Here is a 22310-nt window from a genome sequence, read left to right on the forward strand (position 1 = left end):
TAAAATAAGGCTCAATATAGAATCTGTGAACCAAAGTTGTGAAATTTTATAATCTGTTCATGCCGAGGGCAACCAAAAAGAGAGTGGCAAATATGGGGACCCAAGATAACATGAAAAGTAACCGACAACTAAGGGTGGAAGCCTATAGAAGTGCAAGCAAAGGAATCTAGGCCAAAGATTAGCTAGAGGACAACAAGTATTGGTTCAATCAACATCATGCAGAAGCAATAGAAATCCAGATGCAGATTTTGCAACTTTATTGAAACGACAGTTAGGGAGTAATTATCCAAATCATCATTAATGAAAAGAAAGTTCAATAAAGAAACAAATGTATTTATATATTGAAATATCCTTGGTAACTTTGTTCCTCTTTTTCTATGAAAATGATAAAGGATAGAAGTCAGTAGAATAAAGAAAATTCCCCATATCAGTTGTATGGTTTTACAATTTGCCATATATTGTTAATGTACAACCATGAAGATTACTTGCAATGCTACAGACATCGAAGGGTGGCTGGACATAATCTAATACTTCAAGAGGTGTTGATTGAACAGAGAAACAGTGAAGATCCTGTATATACCCATGCTACCCTGAGGAGATATTTGCAAAGAGAATGCAGTGTAATGTGAAACATTAATTGGCCATTCATTCTGCAAGCAGCTCATCTGTTGATAAAAATAGAGAAGTTTAGTTACATAATATAAACTATGGCAGTAGAGGGGGAAAAAAAGGAAAATGAATAACAATAAAAGAGAAACTGGATATAGATTTTGCAGAACTATGTCACTACTCAGAGCAAAATATGCAATGAATGAGAAGGAAGTGTATCAGCTATAGAAACTACAGGAATGGAGAACCAAGCACACATTCCATTGAACAATATGCAATATTTCAGAAAAGACAAGGCTTGTTGTCCACAGTACATAGTAATACCAAGGTTTAACATATTGCCTGAAATTGGTATGTATCGCCCGATACACCCCACCACACACAATATTAGGAGGGGCTTGGGCCAACTCGCCCCGACTCGTTTGTATCAGGTTGACACAATTGTTCAAATTGTCGGCATCGCTACAAGTTTTGTTGGCCGGAGATATAGAAACAATATCGGTATCGCCAATAACCAGAAATGCGGAGAAACTTGGGGAAATATGGGGAAAACAATGGAATTTTTCAGTGAAACTTCAAGAGATGCTAAAACACACATATTTGCATATTTAGGAATAAAAATTTGCAAAAAGAGGACATACATAATAAGTTTCCATTTAATGGGGCCTAAAAGCATGTGTTGTCGTAAGAAATTAGTCCAACCATTCCATCCATCCCATCATCCATCCAACCATCCCATTTATTCATCCAACCATCCAACCTTCCACGCCAAAAACAAATTAAGTAGGGCCACAACGGTGGGAACAATGGGGAAGAATGCTGAACCTGGAAAACTATGAAATTATGTTTGGGGCCCACCGTTGTTCTATATGCCCATCTAAACTGTTCACAAGTTGCACTATCAAGATGAACTCCCAAAAAATTAAACTCATCCAAAACTTAGGTGGGCCACACCACTTGAATTTAGAAGTTTAGGGTGCATAATTACATTATTTCATTTGGTTTGGCCCACCTAAGTTTTATATCAGCTTGATTTTTGGCATGTCATATCATCATGGTGGGCCACACATGATGCAAGGTTTACATTATGATGGCTCAACAAACCACTTGGTCTATTGGTGTTGCATGTGTTGTGGCAGTGGAGACATGAGAACATCTCCTAGTGAGACTCTCTCTCTCTCTCTCTCTCTCTCTCAATTCTTCTTCTTCCTCTTCGCACGGCTTCTTCCGCACCTTCTTCTTTATCTTTTTTCCTGAATTTATTTTTTTTAATAAATACCCAAATCAGGGATTTGATTTTATGAGGGCATTTTATCAAATCCCTAATCAAGGATTTGATTTGAATTGGGGATTTGATGAAATCCCTGATCATTAGATTTGTGGAATTGAATTGTGCATTTAAATTTGTGCATTTAGATTGTGGAATTGAATTTAACAAATCTCACGTGTGTTTCTTATCTTTAAATTTATATATGAGTAGTGAAGAAGTCCCAACTACCCCCAATAACAGTGTGTCAACCACATCTCTTCTTGTAGAGGGAGATGTGACGGAAAACATAAATACTTCAGCTTCAGGTAAAGGGAAGAAAAGGTCAATGGTGTGGGATGAATTTTACAAAGATGTGAGAGGTGGTGAGACCAAGGTTATATGTAAGCATTGTAAAACAACTTTCGGCAAGCATTCCGGGGGGGGTGGTCAAAAATTGTCCAAAGAGACCAAGAACTGAGAGTGGAGGCCAACAAATACTTTCGTTTTCCCCAACTTTAGGAGACCACTCTCAAGCTAACGTCATGACTCATAAGTTTGAGAAAGAAGAGCTGAAAGAGTGGATTGCAAGAATAGTTATTGTCGAAGAAAAACCATTTAAATTTCTAGATAGCAAAGTTTTCATGGAATATAGCAAATACCTTAATCATAAAGTTGATGAGGTCTTGCGTGTCACGATTGAACGACAATGCCTGAAGATATATTTAAATGAGAAAGTAAAGATGAAAGTGCTTTTGGCACCAGTCTCATGTATAGGTTTTGACTTCAAATATATGGTCGGTGTCCAATCAAAGGAAGGGGTACATGTCATTGACCACACATTACGTTGATGCAAATTAGAATCCGTGCAAGACAATTTTAAACTTCTATCATCTTCTTCCCTCCCATACTGGTTTGGCTATTTCATATTGCATATATAATTGTCTTCTAAAATGGGGCATCAAGAAGAGAATATCTGCAGTTACGTTAGACAATGCATCCGCAAATAATAGTGTGATTTTGTTACTTGCGGAAGCAATTCAAGGCAATCGACAATTTATTTTCTAGTAGAAGAATACTCAAGATTTGATGTTGTGCCCACATATTAAACTTGATTGTACGAGAATGGCTAAAATCAATTGACCCCACAATAAAGAATAGAAGCGAGACCGTTAAATATATAAGTCACCTTCAAGACTTAGTGTCTAGAACAATATACTTCAACGTTTGAATGTTAAGTCCCAAAAAATGTTGAAGTTAGATGTATGCACGCATTGGAATTCAACTTTTGAAATGTTGGATTCAACAATAAAGACATATGCGCGCATTGGAATTCAACATTCGAAATGTTGGATTGAACAATAAAGATGTATGCATGCTTGAAGGGTACTTCTGAGGTAGTCATTTATTATAACGGTCAAAATTTGGAGTTGGTTAGGTTTGTGAATGCAGATTGTGCAGGAGATCATGATAAAAGAAGATCTAGCACAGGTTATATTTTCTCTTTAGCCAGCGATGTGATTAGTTGGATATTGAGATTGCAGTCAGTGGTGGCCTTTTCTACTACAAAAGTAGAGTACATATCAACTACAAAAGCAAGCAAGAAAACTATTTGGTTGAAGAGCTTGCCAGAAGAATTAAAATTCAAACAGAAAGTGGTGGTGATTCATTGTAACAGTCAGAGCGCATTACACTTGACAAAGAATCTAGTATTTCATGCTCGAACCAAACACATCAATGTTTATTATCGCTTTATTCGCGATGTTGTGGAAGATGGTCAAATCCCATTGCAAAAGATGCACACCTACGACAACGTAGCAGATATGTTGATGAAGCTTATTGCAAGGGAGAAGTTTATTTGGTGGAGGACTTCCCTCGGGCTTCTTGTTACCTAGCGATTGGTGACGTTTGAGCAGTTGTTATTGGGAATGTTTTTCGCACTATTAGAGAAACTAGTTTCCAAATGGGAGAATATTGTGGCAATGGAGACGTGAGAATCTCTCTCTCTCTCTCTCTCTCTCTCTCTCTCTCTCTCTCTCTCTTTTGCATGTGTATGGACATACGGTCCGGTGAATTCCTAGTTTCTCCAAGTTTTGCCACCGGCTCTCTCTTATGGTGGTCTATATAAAGTGAGGGCCATAGTTAGACGTATTCCATTATTTCATCTTTTGAGGTATTCCTCAGTGTGAGATTCCTTGTACGTGTGGGAGATAGGTAAGCCTTGCATTTCTGTTTCTTTTGTTTCTAGTGAAGAAGAAAGCTCTATATTGTTGCTCGTGAAGTAGGCATATTGCCGAACCACTTATATCCCTGTGTCTCTTGTCTCTTGTTTTGGTTCGACCCTTTTTCTCTAGTGTTTTGGCCTCACCTACATTGATCACGTGTAGGCATTTTTCCACAACAGCATGAGCTGCTGTTTTGGTTGTTGCAACAGCCAAGAATTGATAGGGATCTATTTGATATTCTAGCAGAGTATGATGCTTCATATGTATGCACTCAGAAATTGCATGCGTGAAATACATTAACCAAAACAGCATGAGCTGCTGTTTTGGCTGTTGCAACAGCCAAGAATTTGAATTTTGATAGGGATCTATTTGATATTCTAGCGGAGTATGATGCTTCATATGTATGCACTCAGAAATTGCATGCGTGGCATACATTAACCAAATTAAACCGACCAAATTATGGAACCCATTGTTTATGAGTCATGTTCCCAAAATCAGATTGGTTGAACAGTGGTAACCTCTGATTCATAGATACAAGTTTGTTGAAATAGGACCATTGGACCATGGTGGTCAATCATCCTTCTCACATGTGGCGATTACAAACAGCACCATCCAACCATCTAAATTGTGGTACACATAGTGGATGGAGCATATCTCTTAGGATATCAGTGATCAAGAAATCCTAATGAACCTAGATTGGGCATATCAGCTAGTGTCGGCCCATATCAGCTGATGCATGTCATTTTCAGTGGTGACCGAAACAGTTCACTAAGACTGTTTTTTAACCCTGGATTCGCACAGAAAGCCCATGCTAGCATGATGTTAAGCTCTCCAAAACAAAACACTTAACTAAGGCTCATGATTAAAAGCTTCAATCAGGGAGCCACATGTAAATATGCTAATTGGGCCTCCAGCTACTCAATACCAATGTTCACTCGTACCAATTACTCGTATATTTGAGAGGGAATTTGTACCGAATCGTATAGACTCACAAGAACCACAGGAGGACTTCCGTATGTAACCCAATTTTTCAGGAAAACAATTGGTGTCTCTGATTAGAAAACAGAAAAGTTAGATGGCAACTCCACTAATCAGTTACAGATCCCAGCTATTTGGGGTCAGCCGCATGAATCCTGTTTTGCTGATTATCAAGATCTGAAACAGGAAGTCTGACAATTGCTTGGAAAAATTTCAATCTCTGCCTCTCCTACCTAGCATCAACCCCCCTTTACCTGGGCCGGGAAGTAGCTAGCAAATCACTGCCATCCAGAGTTTCTCAGGTATATGAATTAGTGAAATTACTATTTCCCAATGTGCCAGAAAGTTTCTGCAAACTGGTCGCTCCTTAAGATTTAAGGGTGATTCGGCCCATTTAAAATCCAAATGCAGTTTGCTCAGGATTTATTATTATTATTTTTATTTTTATTTTTTTGAAATTGTATGAGTTTTTTGCTTTATGTCGCATGAGGAATTTTTATTTTGAACATGGAATTTTCATTAAGAAGACAACCAAAAAGGAAGAACAACTAGCTGAATAATATTTCCAAACATATGTTTCATGGAGAAGAGAAACAGCAGCAACTCACCATAATCAGCCCTTCAGGAACCACTCCAGTGTCTGAACTTGCAAATACCACGACGGTTTTTATCAAAGGAGTCACGGATAGATTGCACCATAGAGTGAACAACGGGCAAATTAGATAATTCTTCATTTTGCACCTGCAAAGTTGGCCTCATGTTATAGAAATAGTATTAAGAGTTACCAATCAAAACAGAACAGAAATGTGTTTACCACTTCAGCAAGCCGGTCTTCAATGCCACCCGTTTGGGCATCGATAGGCATGAATATCTTTTGGTAAGCTCTTCTCATGCTTTTGACCTTGAATTCTTGCCAAAGTATAAAATCAGCACCTCATAAAATGCAAATCCAGAAAAGAAAAAGAAATTGTCACAAATATATTAAAACAAAAGGTGCAAACTTATCTCCCTTGATGACAAGGATATTTACAGAGGAAACTAATCAGACAGGATGATGATGCGGGCCAACATTTATGCTTAAATAAAAAGACTTTAGATGATGACAGTTGCTCGAAATAACAAGCAGCTTTCAAAATAGAGTAACAAATAAAGTTTTTGTACCTGTTTTTAGTTATCTATTTAAAAATAATAATAATAATAATAACAAAAACAACTATAAATAAAGGAAGAAAGAAAATGCAAAAACAAAATTATGTTCTACCTTTTTTCTATATTCATCTTATGTCAATAGGAGGGGATTAGTATAACATCATCAATTTAGGTTATTTTCCTTGACTCAGTGCCCCGTACTTACGATCTAAATAAAAGTATTGCCCCATAATGAATTCATCAAAGAAAGTAATAATATCCCATAATGCTATTAAGTTTGGATATTAGCCAGTCCCAGTTGATCTCTACATTCTAAAGTGCCTGTGTGCACCCTTCAATGCAAGCTCCAAATATATTGATCTGATACCCGACTCTTCAATCTTTATCAAAAAGCCAAATGCAGGATGGTTTGTTTGCATCTGGCTAGCTTGATATCCAACCGCCGTAGGGCCAGTCAAGCCTCATCTCGTAAGGTCCTCATGGGTTTAAGTGCGGATGCGGAAACAACAAGGCCCTACCTTATATAAAACCTCCCCCCGAAACCAGGTGTTTGTTAAAGTGTGTGTGCATGCACTACAAGACTCTTTTTCACCCATTTTCTCTGCTTATGACCCCTTATCTCATGCGTGCGTATCCAGCCCCAGGTCACCATATACCGATAAAAAACATCATCCCTTTTGTCTGCAAGCTCGTACTATCAAATCATCAGTTTTGTCCTCTCCCAGCATGCAAGATGGTAAATAGAATCCACTCCTTTAGTCAATTATCTAGCCAAACCGTATGATCTTCACAGTCCACTTCTAGTTTCAAAGATGGTCCTTCATTTGCAGGGCTATGTCATCACAGAAGATTACACGACACAAGACAACAATGAGCTACTGCTTTTGTCAAGAGCCCACCCTCTAGGAAATCACCACATCTACAAATACTTATTAGACCGACAATGTCATTGGCTCTTTCTGCTTAGTCTTTTCCAAAGTGTCTATCCCACTGGGTTAGATGGTATTTCAGACATGCACATTGGTTGAGAGACTGTTGATGTGGGCCAAAGACACAAGATGTTAGAGACGAGGGGATTAGAATTCATGACACGCCGACACACATATACAAATGTACAAGGAAATGGAGAATTGTACCCATTATCGTTTTAATTTGTATGGATGAGACATAAAGAATGAAACTACAATAGGAACAGTTAGAAAGTCGACCAGCTATGTGGGGATGAGTATTGGGCAATTAGAATGGAGCATGAGCTGAGATATTTATTGTTGCAAAGAAAAATATGTTGAGATGGGTATGTTTGAGAACTTGGGAGGATAGAAATAAGACTTACGTCATCCAGAGCAACTTGAGAATAGTCCCAATAAGAGATAAAATGATGGAGAGGATAGTACCACCAGTCATCCATGTGCGAGAATCATCAGAGATAGCCCTGTTCAGGAGGGCAATACTGAGTAGGGTTGTAGGGCCTGAAAAGAGGATGAGACAAAGACCCAAAAGGACTTGGACCGAGGTGGTGAGAAGAGATGTGTAAGACTTCTTCATTTACCGAGGATAGGGCCTTAATACAATTGATTGGAGAAACAAGATTCACAAAGCAGATTCCATATAGCAACAACAAAACCATGATTATGATGATGAGATACAGAAAAATGAATATGACTGGAAATACAAAAGACTTGTTCAGGAGGGGAATACTGAGTAGGGTTGTAGGGCCTGAAAAGAGGTTGATACAGAGACCCAAAAGGACTTGGACCAAGGTGGTGAGAAGAGATGTGTAAGACTTATTCATTTACCGAGGATAGGGCCTTAATACAATTGATTGGTGAAACAAGATTCACAAAGCAGATTCCATATAGCAACAACAAACTATGATTATGATGATGAGATACAGAAAAATGAATATGACTTGAAATACAAAAGACCTGCATAAGTAACATATAATACTATTCTTCAGAAACAAGCAAGACATAAATACTTCTTGAATACAAGAATACAATATTAGTTAAGGTTTTTTTCATAATAGTCATGTCAATGAGTGCCTAGCACGTGTCTAAAATGGGTGTCAGAAATGGAATCATTCAATTATGTAAGAGTCATTGTGACATAGATTTTGAGAATTTTGGATAATGGCATATCCCTACCACCCTGCACCAAACTTGCAGATCTGACCTTCACAAATTTGCAAAATTTTATTGAATTTGATTTCCTAAATTTGCTGGATTAGTGAGAATACCCAAAGACATAATAATGCGGGGGCATTTTCACACCGGGCTCGAGTGGGGTGGCCTGTGAGATGCAGGGGCACACTCGGGGTGGGCGGCCTGTGTGAGGCAGGTGGCTCGTGTGATGCGGGCCCCACCCGTGTGACTCGGGTGGCTCGTGTGAGGCGGTACCCATGTGATTTGGGGCCCACAAGGGGGGTTCGACAGAGGGCCTAACCCATGAGACGTGGGGCTTGGGCAATGAGATAAAGGGATTAATTCGCCATACTCTAACAGTTCGAGCTTTTAGAGCAAGTTGTTAATTGTCCTACATCAAATTGGTATCAGAGCGGGAGGTCTCGTGTTCGAGACTCCCCACCGGGCTCGAGTGGGGTGGCTTGTGAGATGCAGGGGCACACTCTGGGTGGGCGGCCTGTGTGAGGCAGGTGGCTTGTGAGATGCGGGCCCCACCCGTGTGACTCGGGTGGCTCATGTGAGGCGGTGGGGCCCACGAGGGGGGTTCGACCGAGGGCCTAACCCATGAGACGTGGGGCCTGGGCAATGAGATAAAGGGATTAATTCGCCATACTCTAACAGTTCGAGCTTTTAGAGCAAGTGGTTAATTGTCCTACATCACATATCCCTACCACCCTGCACCAAACTTACAGCTTTGAATTTCTCAAATTTTGAAATTTTGTTGAATTTGACATCCTAATTTTGCTGGATTGGGGAGAAAACCCAAAGGTATATCCCTACCACCCTGCACCAAACTTGCAGCTTTGACCTTCTCAAATTTGCAAAATTTTATTAAATTTGATTTCCTGGTTTTGCTGGATTGGTGAGAAAACCAAAGGTATATCCCTACCACCCTGCACAAAACTTGCACATCTGACCTTTGCAAATCTGCAAAATTTTATTGAATTTGATTTCCTGAATTTGTTGGATTAGTGCGAAAACCCAAAGGTAGAGAGGTTCACTTCTTTCTGTGTGAGAATCAAATGATGTTTCCATATGTGCACTGGTGCTTCAACCACATAGGTACAGATCTTTGTGAGCCTAAGATATTCGGGGCAACGTTCCGATTTGGTTTGTTTTTCCCTTCAGAAATGCATTCACCAGGTTAGACTTGCCTTCGCAAGTACTACAAATAACAGTTAAGGAAATTCAGTGCATAATTTTTCTGATTTTCAAAACCCAAAATGTGCTTATTGTTCCGTGCCCTCTTTATATTATTTGGGCTAAAGACTCCAATGCATATCTGCCAGATAGAGATAGTAAATTGCAGCAACTCACAATACACAGCATACATGCATGCCAATCCGGACAATAAAATTGTGAGCCCTACTGTAGATGTCGTACAGTGAAAGTTAATCAAACAGTCCAATTGGTGACCATCAAATAAAGGGTTAAAAGCTTCTGAATATAGCTACCGAGGGGCAGATTGGCCCTGCCCAAAACCAACATGATACAGATATGATGCGTACGTATCAGACCTTCATCTGCCCATATCGCTCAAGTTTTCTCTAACCAAAAAATAAAAATAAAAAATCCGAAAATAGGAAAAAAAAATACATAAGAAAGTCAAGAATCTATCATTTTTAATATATATTCAATGGTGTGTCAGACAATCTTTGGTAAGAATGATGTCTGTAGGACTGACTTGTTGAAGGCTGAGTTGTTGAGTCTGACTTCTAAATTTGGTGTTAAAGCACATGGGAATTAGAAATTCTTTGGTTAATTATTTTTTTCTTTTTTGTTTTAGTCAAATAATGTGTGTCATGAAGTAATTATATGCATATTTTATCAGCCACATGTCACGTATCGGACCCAGCCAATATGGATCCAGTGCAGCCGTATAGGCAGTTCCTTCCAATACGGATATTCAGGTTCTTGGTTAAAAGAAAATTCAGTGGTAAAAACTCAATAGGCATATCAGATGATTATAATTATCCCATCAGCGATTTTCAGGCTATGCTCCCACAATAAGGTCCACAATTTTTACAGTCTGGATAAGCATGGTATAGCAATGTACCACGGATGAGTTGCCGCGATTTAGTACTTTTGGAAAACGCACGTCATAGCCTACCCTGTCATTTTATGCATCATGAAGCACACAACTGATGCCCCCACAGCCCTGTCTTTGTAATCGTCAGGCCACTGCTTAATTTGTAATCTGTGATAACTTTCCCTACCCTGCTGCTACTACTCTAGATCATCTTTCGGTTTTTCTTTTCTTTTCCTTTTTTTGCTCTGTTTTTTATCTATAACCTTGAGTATGGACTTCCTCTAGCAAAAAGAGAGGAAAAAACACATCAAGATTCAACCATGCATCAGTTCTGCATAAAATTTCCCTCTTGGAAAGTGGCTTCCACATTCACTATCGGTGTCTCATAGGATGATTCAACACCATCAACCAGCATAACAGAAAGTACGAGTGTATACTTATTATACTTAATTAATTGCCCGAGATCTTCTAGCAATGGTACAATATACCGGAAAGATAACCAAATCAGAGATTATTTGAGCACTTTGCGTACACTAATTGATAGAACCATAGTAAACAATCAGAGAAAACCTCTGTATTTAAAAATCCATGCCGTCGAAGACCCTCTAGATTCAAGCCGCGAAGCTCAGCCCTGTCTCCAGATACCATCAAGTACCTTGGGACATCCTGTGCAACCTGTTTGATCATATTGAACATAATTAATATATATATATAACCCCAAAAAAAAAAAAGGTTTTCAACTTAGATACACAATCATTGAATGGCTTCCTTGGAACAGCTCTTGCTATGACAAACACTTTCCTCAGTGAAAATTTCAAGAAAATAGATTACAAAATATTGTATAAGGCTAGAAGCCAAAGGATATCCTCTTACCACAGAACCCCCACCAATGAAAGAAAATGATCCAAGATGACAAAATTGGTGAACAACAGTGGCCCCTGCAGTGTGAGTGTAGTCCTACATTTGAAGCAATTGAATCAACTTCAAGTTCCAGCCAACAAGCTTTTCATATATAAAACAGAAACATGGAAAAAAAAAACACACACACACACTTACTTCCACCACAACATGGCCTGCTAGGAGAGTATTATTTGCAAGAATATTGTTGTTACCCACTTTGCAATCATGCGCAATATGACATGAACCCATAATAAGATTGTTGTCACCTATAACCTAACAAGTGAATTTCTTAATCAGAAAATCAAAACAGCAACGATTGAGTGCTTAAAAGGGACGTAAGAATGATTAAATTGAGATAGCCCGAGCATTTGCATACCGTCTTATCACTTGACTTGGAAGATAGATGAATAGAAGTATATTCTCTTATGTCATTGTCGTCACCAACAAGAAGAAAACACTCATCCCCTGGCTAAAACAGAAAGTCGATAACTGCTAAAACAGTTGGCTTCTTCACAAATAATTTGTGAGATATATTTAGGGCCCATTTGGATGCAACAAAAGTTCTATCCTCATATAGCACCACTAGCTGTTGAGGGCCTGTCCTTAGTTTGTCAACACCATTATTTGCATGGTTGCCAGGAGAAATGAGGACAACCCATCCTTAAAAAAACAAGAGATATCATATCTGAGATGGTGATTCATTACAGTACACACTGTTGAGCGTTGTTTTGTACACATGCATCACATGTGCCCCATGAACCTCATGTGCCACTATCAACCTTAACCACCCCACATGCCACTTCAACCTTTAAGCACCCCACATGGGTCAATGGGTCAATGTGCACATGTGCCAGATGTGCCAACATCAATCTTCAAGTGCCCCACATGTTCCAACATCAATCTTTAAGTGCCACATGATGCCCCACATGTTCCAACATCAATCTTTAAGCGCCGCACATGCGCCAATGTGACAATACATGTGCTACATGTGCCAAATGATCTTTTCATATCCAGTGTTTGAAAAACATTCAGTACAAGCTATCCCATATAAACTATTCAGGATGGCCAAGACGGGACAAAACTTTTGCATCATCTAAACTGGCCCTTAAATTTCCACAAACTCAGCCTTTAAGAGAGACCGCAATACATGGAGCGACATGGATAGAGTGTGGCTATTAAAAAGAACCAACAACAGTAGGGAATTACAAGCAAACATAACCATAAGAGAGTCCCTTGATCTATCACATGCACCAGATATTAAGAAACATGCACCACATCAGCTATTCCAACATTGCATAGGAGGTATGAGCTTAGAAGTGTGCCGACCTTGTATTTCAGATCTTGGCATTTGACACCAACCACCGCATGGTGTCCAATAATGTTATTGCTTCCAATGATGGTGAACCCTGGAAGATCTGCACCCACAATAGCACCACTGGCCTGACAAAGTTATTCCAAGAAAAATGATAAGAAGGATATCTGAGTGCAGGAATGCTGCAATGAAGTGCATATTTCATGGAGTCACACCAAGCATGAATCGACACATCTCCACAGAACACACTTCACTTATTTGCCATGATGGGGAGCATTGACTTGATTGATCGCCCATCATGTGGATGGGTCATAATCTCAAAATCAAGGGGATGATGGTGCTAAGCTATCAGCGGCATCCCACATGCAAATGGGCAGTTGACAAAAAGTTGGGCAAAAACTGAGTTTCTAACTCCACAATCAATGAGCAAAATTAGCAATAATCAATGGTGAGTCACCGCTTTCACGCCATTGTCCATCCACACAGTGCCCCACCATATCAATAATATCAATCACCAAACAAATCTGCCACATGTAGGGACCATGCTTCATGCAGCATAATTGCACTTCCCATCTGACCATATCCAATACCGAAGTCATATTGAAAAGGAAAATCAGCAAAGCTATTAAACAAAACAGGCACAAATCAAATGAGCGTATTCCTTAAAATGCAGAAAATTTCAATATAAACCATGATCTTCAGCTCATGTTAGTAAGATGCAGTTGTCAACCAATTCTGTATTGCCAAAAATGTGACAACCTGGATGTAATTGGCATGACATCCCACGTTTTCAAACATGACACCCTTCACAGAGTTACACCAAGCATGCATCAACACATCTCCACAGAACACACTTCACTTGTTTGCCTTGACAGGGAGCGTTGATTTGATGTGCTGTTATGTGGATTGTGGATGGATCGTAATCCAAAAATCAAGGGGACTATGGTGCCAGACTATCAGCCACATGCAAATGGGCAGTTGACACTATGTTGGGCAAGAGCTGAGCATCTAACTCCACGCTCAATGAGCAAAATTAGCAACAATCAATGGTGAATCGCCACTTTCCCGCCATCATCCATCCACATCATGCCCCACCAGATCAACAATACCGATCACCAAACACATCTGCCACATGTAGGGACCATGCTTAATGCAGCATAATTGCACTTCCCATCTGACTATATCCAATGCTGCATAAAGTCATAGATAGCTCTGAAAAGGAAAATCAGCAAAGCTATTAAACAAGAAAGGAATGAAACAAATGATTGCATTGCTTGATAAGCATATAATTTCAATATAAACCATGATCTTGAGCTCACGTTAGTAAGATGCAGTTGTCACCCAATTCTATATCGCCAAAAACATGACACCCTGGATGTAATTGGCATGAATTCCCTAGTTTTGCTGACGGCCCAACCGTACAGAACGGACCAATTGAAACACCCTGAAATCAAACATTTGTTAAATCAAACATTTGTTAACATCCGCTCATCAGACAATGTGAAAACTAGAATCATCAGACCATTTACGACAAGTTCATTGTCTTAAAACATTCATAAACAAGCAAACAAGTTCATTGTCTTAAAACATTCATAAAAAAGTTCAGGTGACTTTCTGGATCTCAAGCCGTTCTAAAGGGTCGTTTGGATGCCTGTAAAATCTGTAAGCTGTAAATGAATCATAGGTAATTGGATTGCAAGTGTCATTTGGATGCCTAAAATTGCCTATAAAGGCTTTACAGGCTGAAAAGAAATTACAGCTTTTAGGGCATGTTTGTTTTGCTTATTACCTCGGTAAAGGAAATGGGCAATGATTACCAATTGCTTTACTTGTTTGGTGACATCAGCTGCATTTGAACATAATAATGGCAGTATTTTCATTGTTTGTTTTATCCATGTAAAATTGTACAGATCGCAATTTTGCAATGTCATATTGTAATGACATTTACAAATGCATTTACCTATTTCCTATTACATCGACATTGGATTCTTGACTTATGTGTCATGGTACTTGTTTAAACAAACATTGTGAAATAGTAATGATGGCCCACTTTTTTCTTTCTTTTTTTTTTGAAAGATACCTTGAATTAAAGGGGGGAAAAAACTACAGGAAGGAGCTGCTACGATAGCAAAACCAATTATGATGCAGGACATGAAAATTAAATATGATATGCGAGATTTCAGGCTTAAGATCACGTTGGTTCATAAACAATTACACAAATTCCATATCCCACATGAAAGTCCAAACATTCAATTAAGGGGAATCTATGCAGGTCCAGGCCTACACATGATAGGGCTGGATCAATAAAAATTATGAACCAAACGATACTCAAAGATAAGAAATAATCATCCACACATCCATAGTAATCAATCCATAATCCAAGGGATTCACCAATTACAAATCAAGGAACCCTAAAGTAAGAAAAGGGACATAAAATTGGAGATTTGAGTAATTTAAAGTTAGATTTAGGGAATTTGGGTGAAAGCGGAGTAAAAGAGAGGAGAGAGACGAACCAAAGAAGTACCGCACGCGTGGACAACAACAATGGCCCAGACGCACATGCGTGTGATCTCGGCCACACGTGTGTGGGGCCCACTATTTAAAAAAAGGCCACCTTGGCCCTGGTCGGCCAGGGATGGACTCCAAAACCCCCAAATCTCAACTCAATCCGATGTACGATTTGTGCGTGGTGCTCCACCGAAGTTTCAATCATCCTGTAGGGCCAGATTCTGAAATTCTGTTGTGGGGAGGAAAATTGCTACAATAGATGATTGATTCGAAGTGTACATGATGGGGTGAGATGAGAAGAAGGGATGGTAGAAGATGGGTAGTAGAGATAACGATGGATGGAGTGAATCGGGATAGATGTGGCTTCGCACCATGGTAGTTAACCCTTTGATGAAGGGAGGGCTTCGCACCCAATTAGGCTTCACAACTCAGAGAGTAGGAAAACGCAGAATTTTTATTAATCTTCAATGAATGAAAAAAGCTACAAGAGGTGCCTATTTATAAGAAAATCCTATACCCCAAAACTTGCGCCATGTGCGCAACCTATTACTTGGCGATGAAGTAAACTAAAATAAAAATCAAACAAAGAAATCTAAAGCGTTCACGATGTTCTAAATAATAACAATAAGCAAAACCTAAAATATGAAATCAATCCGACGAGTAGGCCACGATCATGAGATCCCATGATGGGCTTTTCTTGACTATCGGGCCCACCCTTTCGAACCAAAACTTCGTCTTCTAGCTAGGAGGTCCTCCCTGGACGTCGTCATCGAGCCAGATCGATGGTGGGGCCCTCCTTCTACGTACGTACGTGCGTAGAGGGGGTGGTGTGCATGCACGTGTGCGCATGATGTCCCCATCAAATTAGGCCTCTAGAAAGGAAAGATCGACATTACACCCATCCGTATGGGAAGCCCATTCAGCAATTAAACATTTAACAAAGGAGGACACTAAGTGATAAGGCTTCGATTCGTTCCGAAAACAGCGGTTGTTTCTTTCAATCCAAACAGCCCACTAGGTGGCCAAAATTGCCATCCGCCAGACCCGCGATTTTGGTTTGTCCCCCAGATGGCCCACTTATGTTAATTTACCACAAAATTCGAAAAAACAAACAGGCCCTTGACTGTAAATTGAAACCTCCCTTAAAGCCATGTTTTCATTTACTGGCAATTGAAATTCAGGCCAACAGTTATTTTCTCCCTTCTCCACCATCTCCCGCAACCTGCCTCCAACGACAAGCAACCTTTCGTGCTTCCCCAGCAACCAGCAACCCCCTGCTTTTGCCCTTTCCAGAGACCAGCTGCCATCAAAGGAGCATCAAAAACCCCCAGCGACAGTGTTTTTCAGAAAGCAACAAAGGCATCCTGAATTACTCGTTTTCATCACATAACTACCAATATTCACATCTGGTTGGATGTGTCTGAATAAAAAGCAACTGGAGGCCCAATCATTGCATACAATGGGGCCTCCCCCTTGCATTCAAAACTGCCCATTTATTTTAGTGGGCCTTGTGCACGTCACCAACAATGGGCTGTTGTTTTGCTTTTGGAAAGACTCGTGATCACATTATTCGTATTTTTATCTTTGTCCACTATCTTATTTATCATCAATCTTTTGTGGTTTTTAAGCTAGTCATGCATTTATAGATGCCTAACTCTCTTTTTTTTTTACCTTTCTTTTTTTTTCTTTTTTTCTTTTAAAAAAAAAAAAATCACGGATTCTCCTTTTTGAGTCAGTCATCTGTATCCCCAGCTCATTTGAAATGGACCCCTTTTTATTTCACCTTGCATTGATCATTCTAATCCACAACTTTCAATGTAACCTTTCACTTATTTTGTATTTTATATAGATACAGTTTGTTCATTTGTCAAGTACTTTTCATTGACAGACTTTTTTTTTCTGAAAGATGAGAATTTATTAAAAAGGAAAAAGTCTACAAAGAGGAGGGGAAACCCCCACAAGAATGAAAAACTATGTACAGAAAGAGAGAGAAAAGGAGAAGAAGAAAGGATAAAGAAACCTAGGCAGAAACTAAAAGGAAGAAAAAAAAGAAAGAAACAAAAAACCAGACCCACGCCTGGCAAAGGTACCGCAGACAACTTTAGGGAGCCCAATCCCTAAAAAGCACAAGAATCTTGGAGAATACTCCCGCCAAAGAAACACTTTTGCTCCTGAAGCAACAGTTATTACGCTCCGCCCAAATATAGCAGCAGACAGCAGGGAGGAGGGATCTCCATTTCCTTATCCCAACAGCCCCACCCTGGTCTTCATGCATGCCACAAAGAGAAGAGAGAATCAACTGAGCGAGGCATAACCCAGGAAGTTCCAGCTAGCATGAGAACTCCCCACCAAATATCCGTAGAAAAGGGGCAATGGATGAAAAGATGGTCCACAATTTCCTCACTCTTAAGGCATAGAAGGTAGACATTGGGAAGGATCATTCCTTTTTTATGCAAATTGTCTACTGTTAAGAAACGATTTCTCCCTAGAAGCCATCCGAATGCCAAGACTTTAGGCAGAACAGCGTACTTCCAAATAGCTCCCATATGGTTACACCGGATCTGATCTTGAGGAGAAGCTGGGAGTCGGTAGAATGATTTCACAGAGAAATTCCCTAAAGAAGACAGAGTCCAGTGTACAGTGAACTCTTCTAATTCTCTGTCTAAAAGATTTCTTCTGAGATGGGGAAGCCACATACCACCATTATCACTAAGGAAAGAAACAATTGCCAACAGAGGTATGAGGGTCAGTGGCTATCGAGAAAAGAGAAGGAAATCATTCTGCAAGAGTGGGAGAGCCACACCAATTGTCAAGCTAGAATCTGATTCTTTGGCCATTCCCCAAAATGAAAGAAATCTTATCGAACACCATGGGCCCAACTTGGCTATATTTTTTCCAGATGAATGATGCTCTGAAAAGGGAGGAGTCCTTGGGTCTCCAACCAAGAGTAGAGGTACCATACTTAGCAGCCACAATTTGACGCCATAGGCTTTCTGATTCTGTTCCAAACCACCAAATCCATTTTGCAAGGAGAGCTTTATTAACCAACTCTAAATTTCTAATATCCGCTCCATCATAAGGAGTACAAAAAGTTTTGGCGCAAGTAATCAACTCTCCCAATAATGGATTTAGGGCATTGAAATAAAGACGATGGGAGATTGGAAAGAGAGGCCTTAATCAAGTTGAATCTTCCCCCCAAAGGAAAGGACATTACATTTCCACGTCAAGAGTTTTATTTCCATCCTTTCAATTATTTTCTCCCATAAGGCTATGGAAGCTTTTCCAACACAAAGAGGCAGACCCAAGTAAATAGCTGGAAGGTGACCTACTTTATAACCAAACAGGTCAGAAGACCCTGACAAACCTCCGGGAGAATGTTAATTCCAAAAAGCTCTGATTTGGAGAGATTTACCTTTGGTCCCGACATAACCTGGAACCAACAAATGGTCATGCTCAAGAGAATAATCATAGTTTCGTCTGCCTCGCAAAACAGTAAAGTATCATCGGAAAACTGAAGATAAGATATGGCATAGGGAAAGTTCCTGATGGACAAACCCTATAAAGGCCTATCTCCTGACCCCTGGAGAGCATGCTACTAAGAGCTTCGGAAACTATGACAAATAGGAAAGGGGAGAGAGGGTCCCCCTGACGAAGACCTCTTGAAGCTCTGAAGTAACCGAAAGGGGACCCGTTGATCAGAACAGAGTATTTGGGAGAACGGGTATAAACTCTAATCCAGGCTCTCCACTTGGCTCTGAATCCCATTCTCTCAAGGAGGTAGTAAAGAAAAGACCAATCAACATTGTCATAGGCTTTTTCAAGGGCTATTTTATAAATAATCCCCAACTTGTTATCCCTGTTGCAAGAATCCAAATGCTCGTTAGCTATCAACATGCAATCCAGAATATGTCTATTTTCAACAAAAGCAAACTGGAAGGATGAGACCACTTTCAAAATAACAGATATGAGTCTTTCAGCAAGTATTTTAGATATGATCTTATAAGGAGCAGTAATCAGACTAATAGAGCGGAAATCTTTAACATATTGAGCCCTTTCAATTTTAGGGATGAGGGCAAGGAAGGTACTACCCATTTCCATCAATAAACGGTTGTGGGTAGAAAATTGCATCACAAAAGCTTGGAGATCAAATTTTATGAAGTCCCAAAAGCATTGGGAAAAAACTAAAGGGAAACTGTCAGGTCCAGGGGCTTCGTCTCCACCAAGACCCAAGAGTGCATTTTTTATCTCTTCAATATCGATAGGTTTCTCGATATGCATGCCTTCTTCCTCTGAAATGATCTTGAAATTCAAATTATCAACTTTGGGCCAATCCACATCCTCGGCCGAAAATAAGTTAGAATAGAATTCCACAATAGAATCCGATATAGACTTCTTATCAGTTACCAGAATATTATTCACGAGAAGGGAAGAGATAGAATTTGTCCACGATCGGGCATTCGCATGTTCTTTTCTTTTTCTTTTCTTTTTTTTGAAAGATCACAAAGTTTTATTAAGAGCTAAAAAGGAGAACACGGAGAGAGCTAAACCGCTGAGGTAGCGGGTCAGTGGTCTTCTTTTCAATGACAGACCACTCCCAATCATCTTAAAATGTTAAGTGGCAGATAAAACTATAGTTCGCAATGCTGTCACACTATGGTTTATAGTTAGTGACACTGATTAGCTCTATACAGCAATGACTGATGTGGTATCTCTTTTTGTTTGTGCAAGTAATTGTGTCGATCACAGTGATACCAAAAAATAATAACTCATACTGAAAAAATTTCTACATAATGTCTTGGTTTGACCACCACATACTATGCTGCAGTTAAGTTGATTAGACAAAACTGAAGTACTGTGCACAAGGTGATTGACTGTGATCCATTAATGTAATCAGTATTGCATTTATTATTAAGGCGTGGAACTTAGAAATGAGACACAGACTGGCCATTTGGCTGGACCTTTTGGCCATGTATATGAAATATGCATCAAACCACTACCTCCATGTAAGCATTCTAGTAATCAAATATTATTCACAAGTTTTGACCGTGTGCGCGTGACAAACACCATAGCACAGTCCTTCTAATGTAAGCGTTCTACCAGTCCAACAAAGGATGCAAGCGTTCTACCAGTACAAGTGTAGTTTTTTTTTTTTCCTTCTAAATGTGGTTTTTTACAGTTGTTTCGTATTTGGACTACTGAAGACATATAGTTAATTATATTTTCTTAATGTGCCCTATAGTTAATTGTTTATATTCAGTAGTTTTTCCTAATAACGGGCATTTAATTAGTGGGCCCATTTCCATGGCCTGCCTATGCTTGGCTTAGTGTAAAGGATCAGCTCCAGGCTTTATTGAGATACCCTCATATGTGTTAAATATTTTATAGGGATTTACCACTCCAAGCTCTGTTGGCCATGAATACCCAATTACAAGCTGTAAACAATTTCGAGGTTATCCAAAGAACAACAACCATTTACCTATAAGCATTTTACAGCTTACAACCCAAACAGGACAGGCCATAAACACTTTACAACTATAATCCAATAACAGCCCCTTAGAGATTTTATGGGCATCCAAATGACCCCTAGAGACTTACTGAAGCATCCAACCGTGAAAAACGATCTTGCTACATGCATTTGAAACTTGAATGAAAATCCAACCAAAATAAAGCATATAGGCATTGAAGAGGAAAAAATGGATAAGATAAGTTTTTGGGAAATGAGGAATTATATGTTGACTTGTTGAGAAAATCCTGGCCGTTCAACCCGTATCCATGAAATGGACGATTGAGATAAAGAAATGGCAATGCTCTATTTTGAAAAGATAAAAACGGTAGAGATTGAAACGCTAGGATCATCCCATTTGGGGAACTTTAGGTGTGTCGTCCATCCACAGCAGCCTCATCAAATCAACGTGACGGATCACTCTACCATGCACCCACCCACCCAACCTCCGACCCGGCGACCCGTTCTGAGTCGAGTCATTAGTCGAACCAGTCGACCGAGTCACTCCATCTTTTTAATTCTGACCCGCAGTGTCGAACCGAATCGGGTCCAGCCGAGCCTGAGTCAACTCGGAAGAATTGCATTGGATTCTTCCGGGTCTTAAAGCGTTTGAGGGCACTGCAGACGTTCTACGGCTCATGAGCTAATAATCAAGGATTTACCTGCCCGAGAACTGCACCCGCTTGGATAATCGCGGTGGGGTGAATGCGGTTCGGTTCTGGTTCGTATGTGGCTCTGGTTCTGCTCCGGTCCGCAACATCTGCGAGTAGAACGGAGAGAAGTAGACATGGTGTAGCTAAGACGACAAATGGGAGATGGCAGGAGAAAAATGGGGGAAGCGATGTGTAATCATACCGCTATAGGGCGTGTAGAATCGCTCCGATGAGGCTGCGTGTAGAATGGAGAGATACAAGGGCTTTCTGAGGAGGGAGAGCGAACGGGCGGCTTTGAAAAGCATGGCGTCGGGCTCTAAAAGGGAGAAGGGAAGGGAGCCGCAGGATACGATGAGAGAAGTTAGCGACCCGCCCGTTGGAGTACACTTTCTTTAGGGCTTTGCTCATCAATACCTCTGTTTTCTAACATTTTCAGATACCCCCTTTTCCTTGTTTACAATTTGCAAATTCCCCGTGCACTTGACCATGGCATATAGTCACCGTCACATCGGTTCCTTGATGCGTCACTTTTCCTTTCGTACGGAGCCATTTTCAGGGCCGTTTTGCATCTCTTATTTGAGTCCGGATCCTCTGTTATACGGTCAACAGAGATTCCCTGATACCCTAATCCTCATTGGTCCACGTCACCACTCACTAAAAAAATAAAAATAAATAAAAAACAGCTTGGGACGCCTAGGGTAACAGGAATTCTCTGTTGACCTGATAACAGAGGATCCCTACTCAATCTAATAAGGGCTAGAGAACAGGGACTTTTCTCCCTATAACTTGTATCATGAAAAGCTTGTTTGGTAAATTTACTTTTTGAAATTGGAAAAAGAAAATATTTGAAACAAGCAAAGTACATTGTTGAAAATTGGATGTCTCAGATCTATGTTGAAATGGAGGCCCTCGACCGGTCAACAGTCCATGTCGACAAGTCAAAGCATACCGAAAATATTTGGGTTTTTTAGCAAAACTCCCTGAAAGTTTTTAGATTTTCGACATGCCGAAAACTTCC

The 22310-nt window shown here is 39.9% G+C and overlaps 1 protein-coding gene across 5 annotated transcripts; it reads right to left on the reverse strand.

The window, feature by feature from the left end:
* Nucleotides 1-317: 317 nt before the first annotated feature.
* On the reverse strand, nucleotides 318-21821 carry LOC131217067 (probable acyl-[acyl-carrier-protein]--UDP-N-acetylglucosamine O-acyltransferase, mitochondrial). 5 transcript variants are annotated; one of them, XM_058211801.1, is made up of 12 exons: nucleotides 21495-21802; nucleotides 21302-21399; nucleotides 16301-16436; nucleotides 13948-14072; nucleotides 12643-12751; nucleotides 11693-11785; nucleotides 11473-11589; nucleotides 11290-11373; nucleotides 10987-11091; nucleotides 5873-5959; nucleotides 5667-5799; nucleotides 318-665 (listed from the first exon to the last, which is right to left on the reverse strand). In XM_058211801.1, exons 2-11 carry the CDS (start codon nucleotides 21397-21399, stop codon nucleotides 5680-5682), a joined length of 1074 nt encoding a protein of 357 aa, XP_058067784.1. In that variant the 5' UTR covers nucleotides 21495-21802; the 3' UTR covers nucleotides 318-665; nucleotides 5667-5679. The 5 variants fall into 5 exon arrangements, 4 of the variants coding, with proteins under 4 accessions (XP_058067784.1, XP_058067798.1, XP_058067794.1 ...); XM_058211815.1 differs by lacking the exon at nucleotides 11693-11785 and having other exon boundaries at nucleotides 21495-21808; XM_058211811.1 differs by lacking the exon at nucleotides 16301-16436 and having other exon boundaries at nucleotides 21495-21782.
* Between the last annotated feature and the right edge of the window lie 489 nt (nucleotides 21822-22310).

The sequence above is a fragment of the Magnolia sinica genome, chromosome 1 (assembly GCF_029962835.1).
Source record: "Magnolia sinica isolate HGM2019 chromosome 1, MsV1, whole genome shotgun sequence".
In the NCBI taxonomy this organism is placed as follows: Eukaryota; Viridiplantae; Streptophyta; class Magnoliopsida; order Magnoliales; family Magnoliaceae; genus Magnolia; species Magnolia sinica.

Excerpts from the sequence above, each read along its gene's own strand:
- LOC131217067 (XM_058211801.1), bottom strand. The coding sequence starts at position 21,399 with ATGTTGCGGACCGGAGCAGAACCAGAGCCACATACGAACCAGAACCGA. Across the intron at positions 14,073-16,300 it reads GGCCTGAATTTCAATTGCCA|GGTGTTTCAATTGGTCCGTT; the intron begins GTAAATGAAAAC and ends GTTTGATTTCAG. Across the intron at positions 11,786-12,642 it reads GCCAAGATCTGAAATACAAG|CCAGGGGATGAGTGTTTTCT; the intron begins GTCGGCACACTT and ends TTTCTGTTTTAG.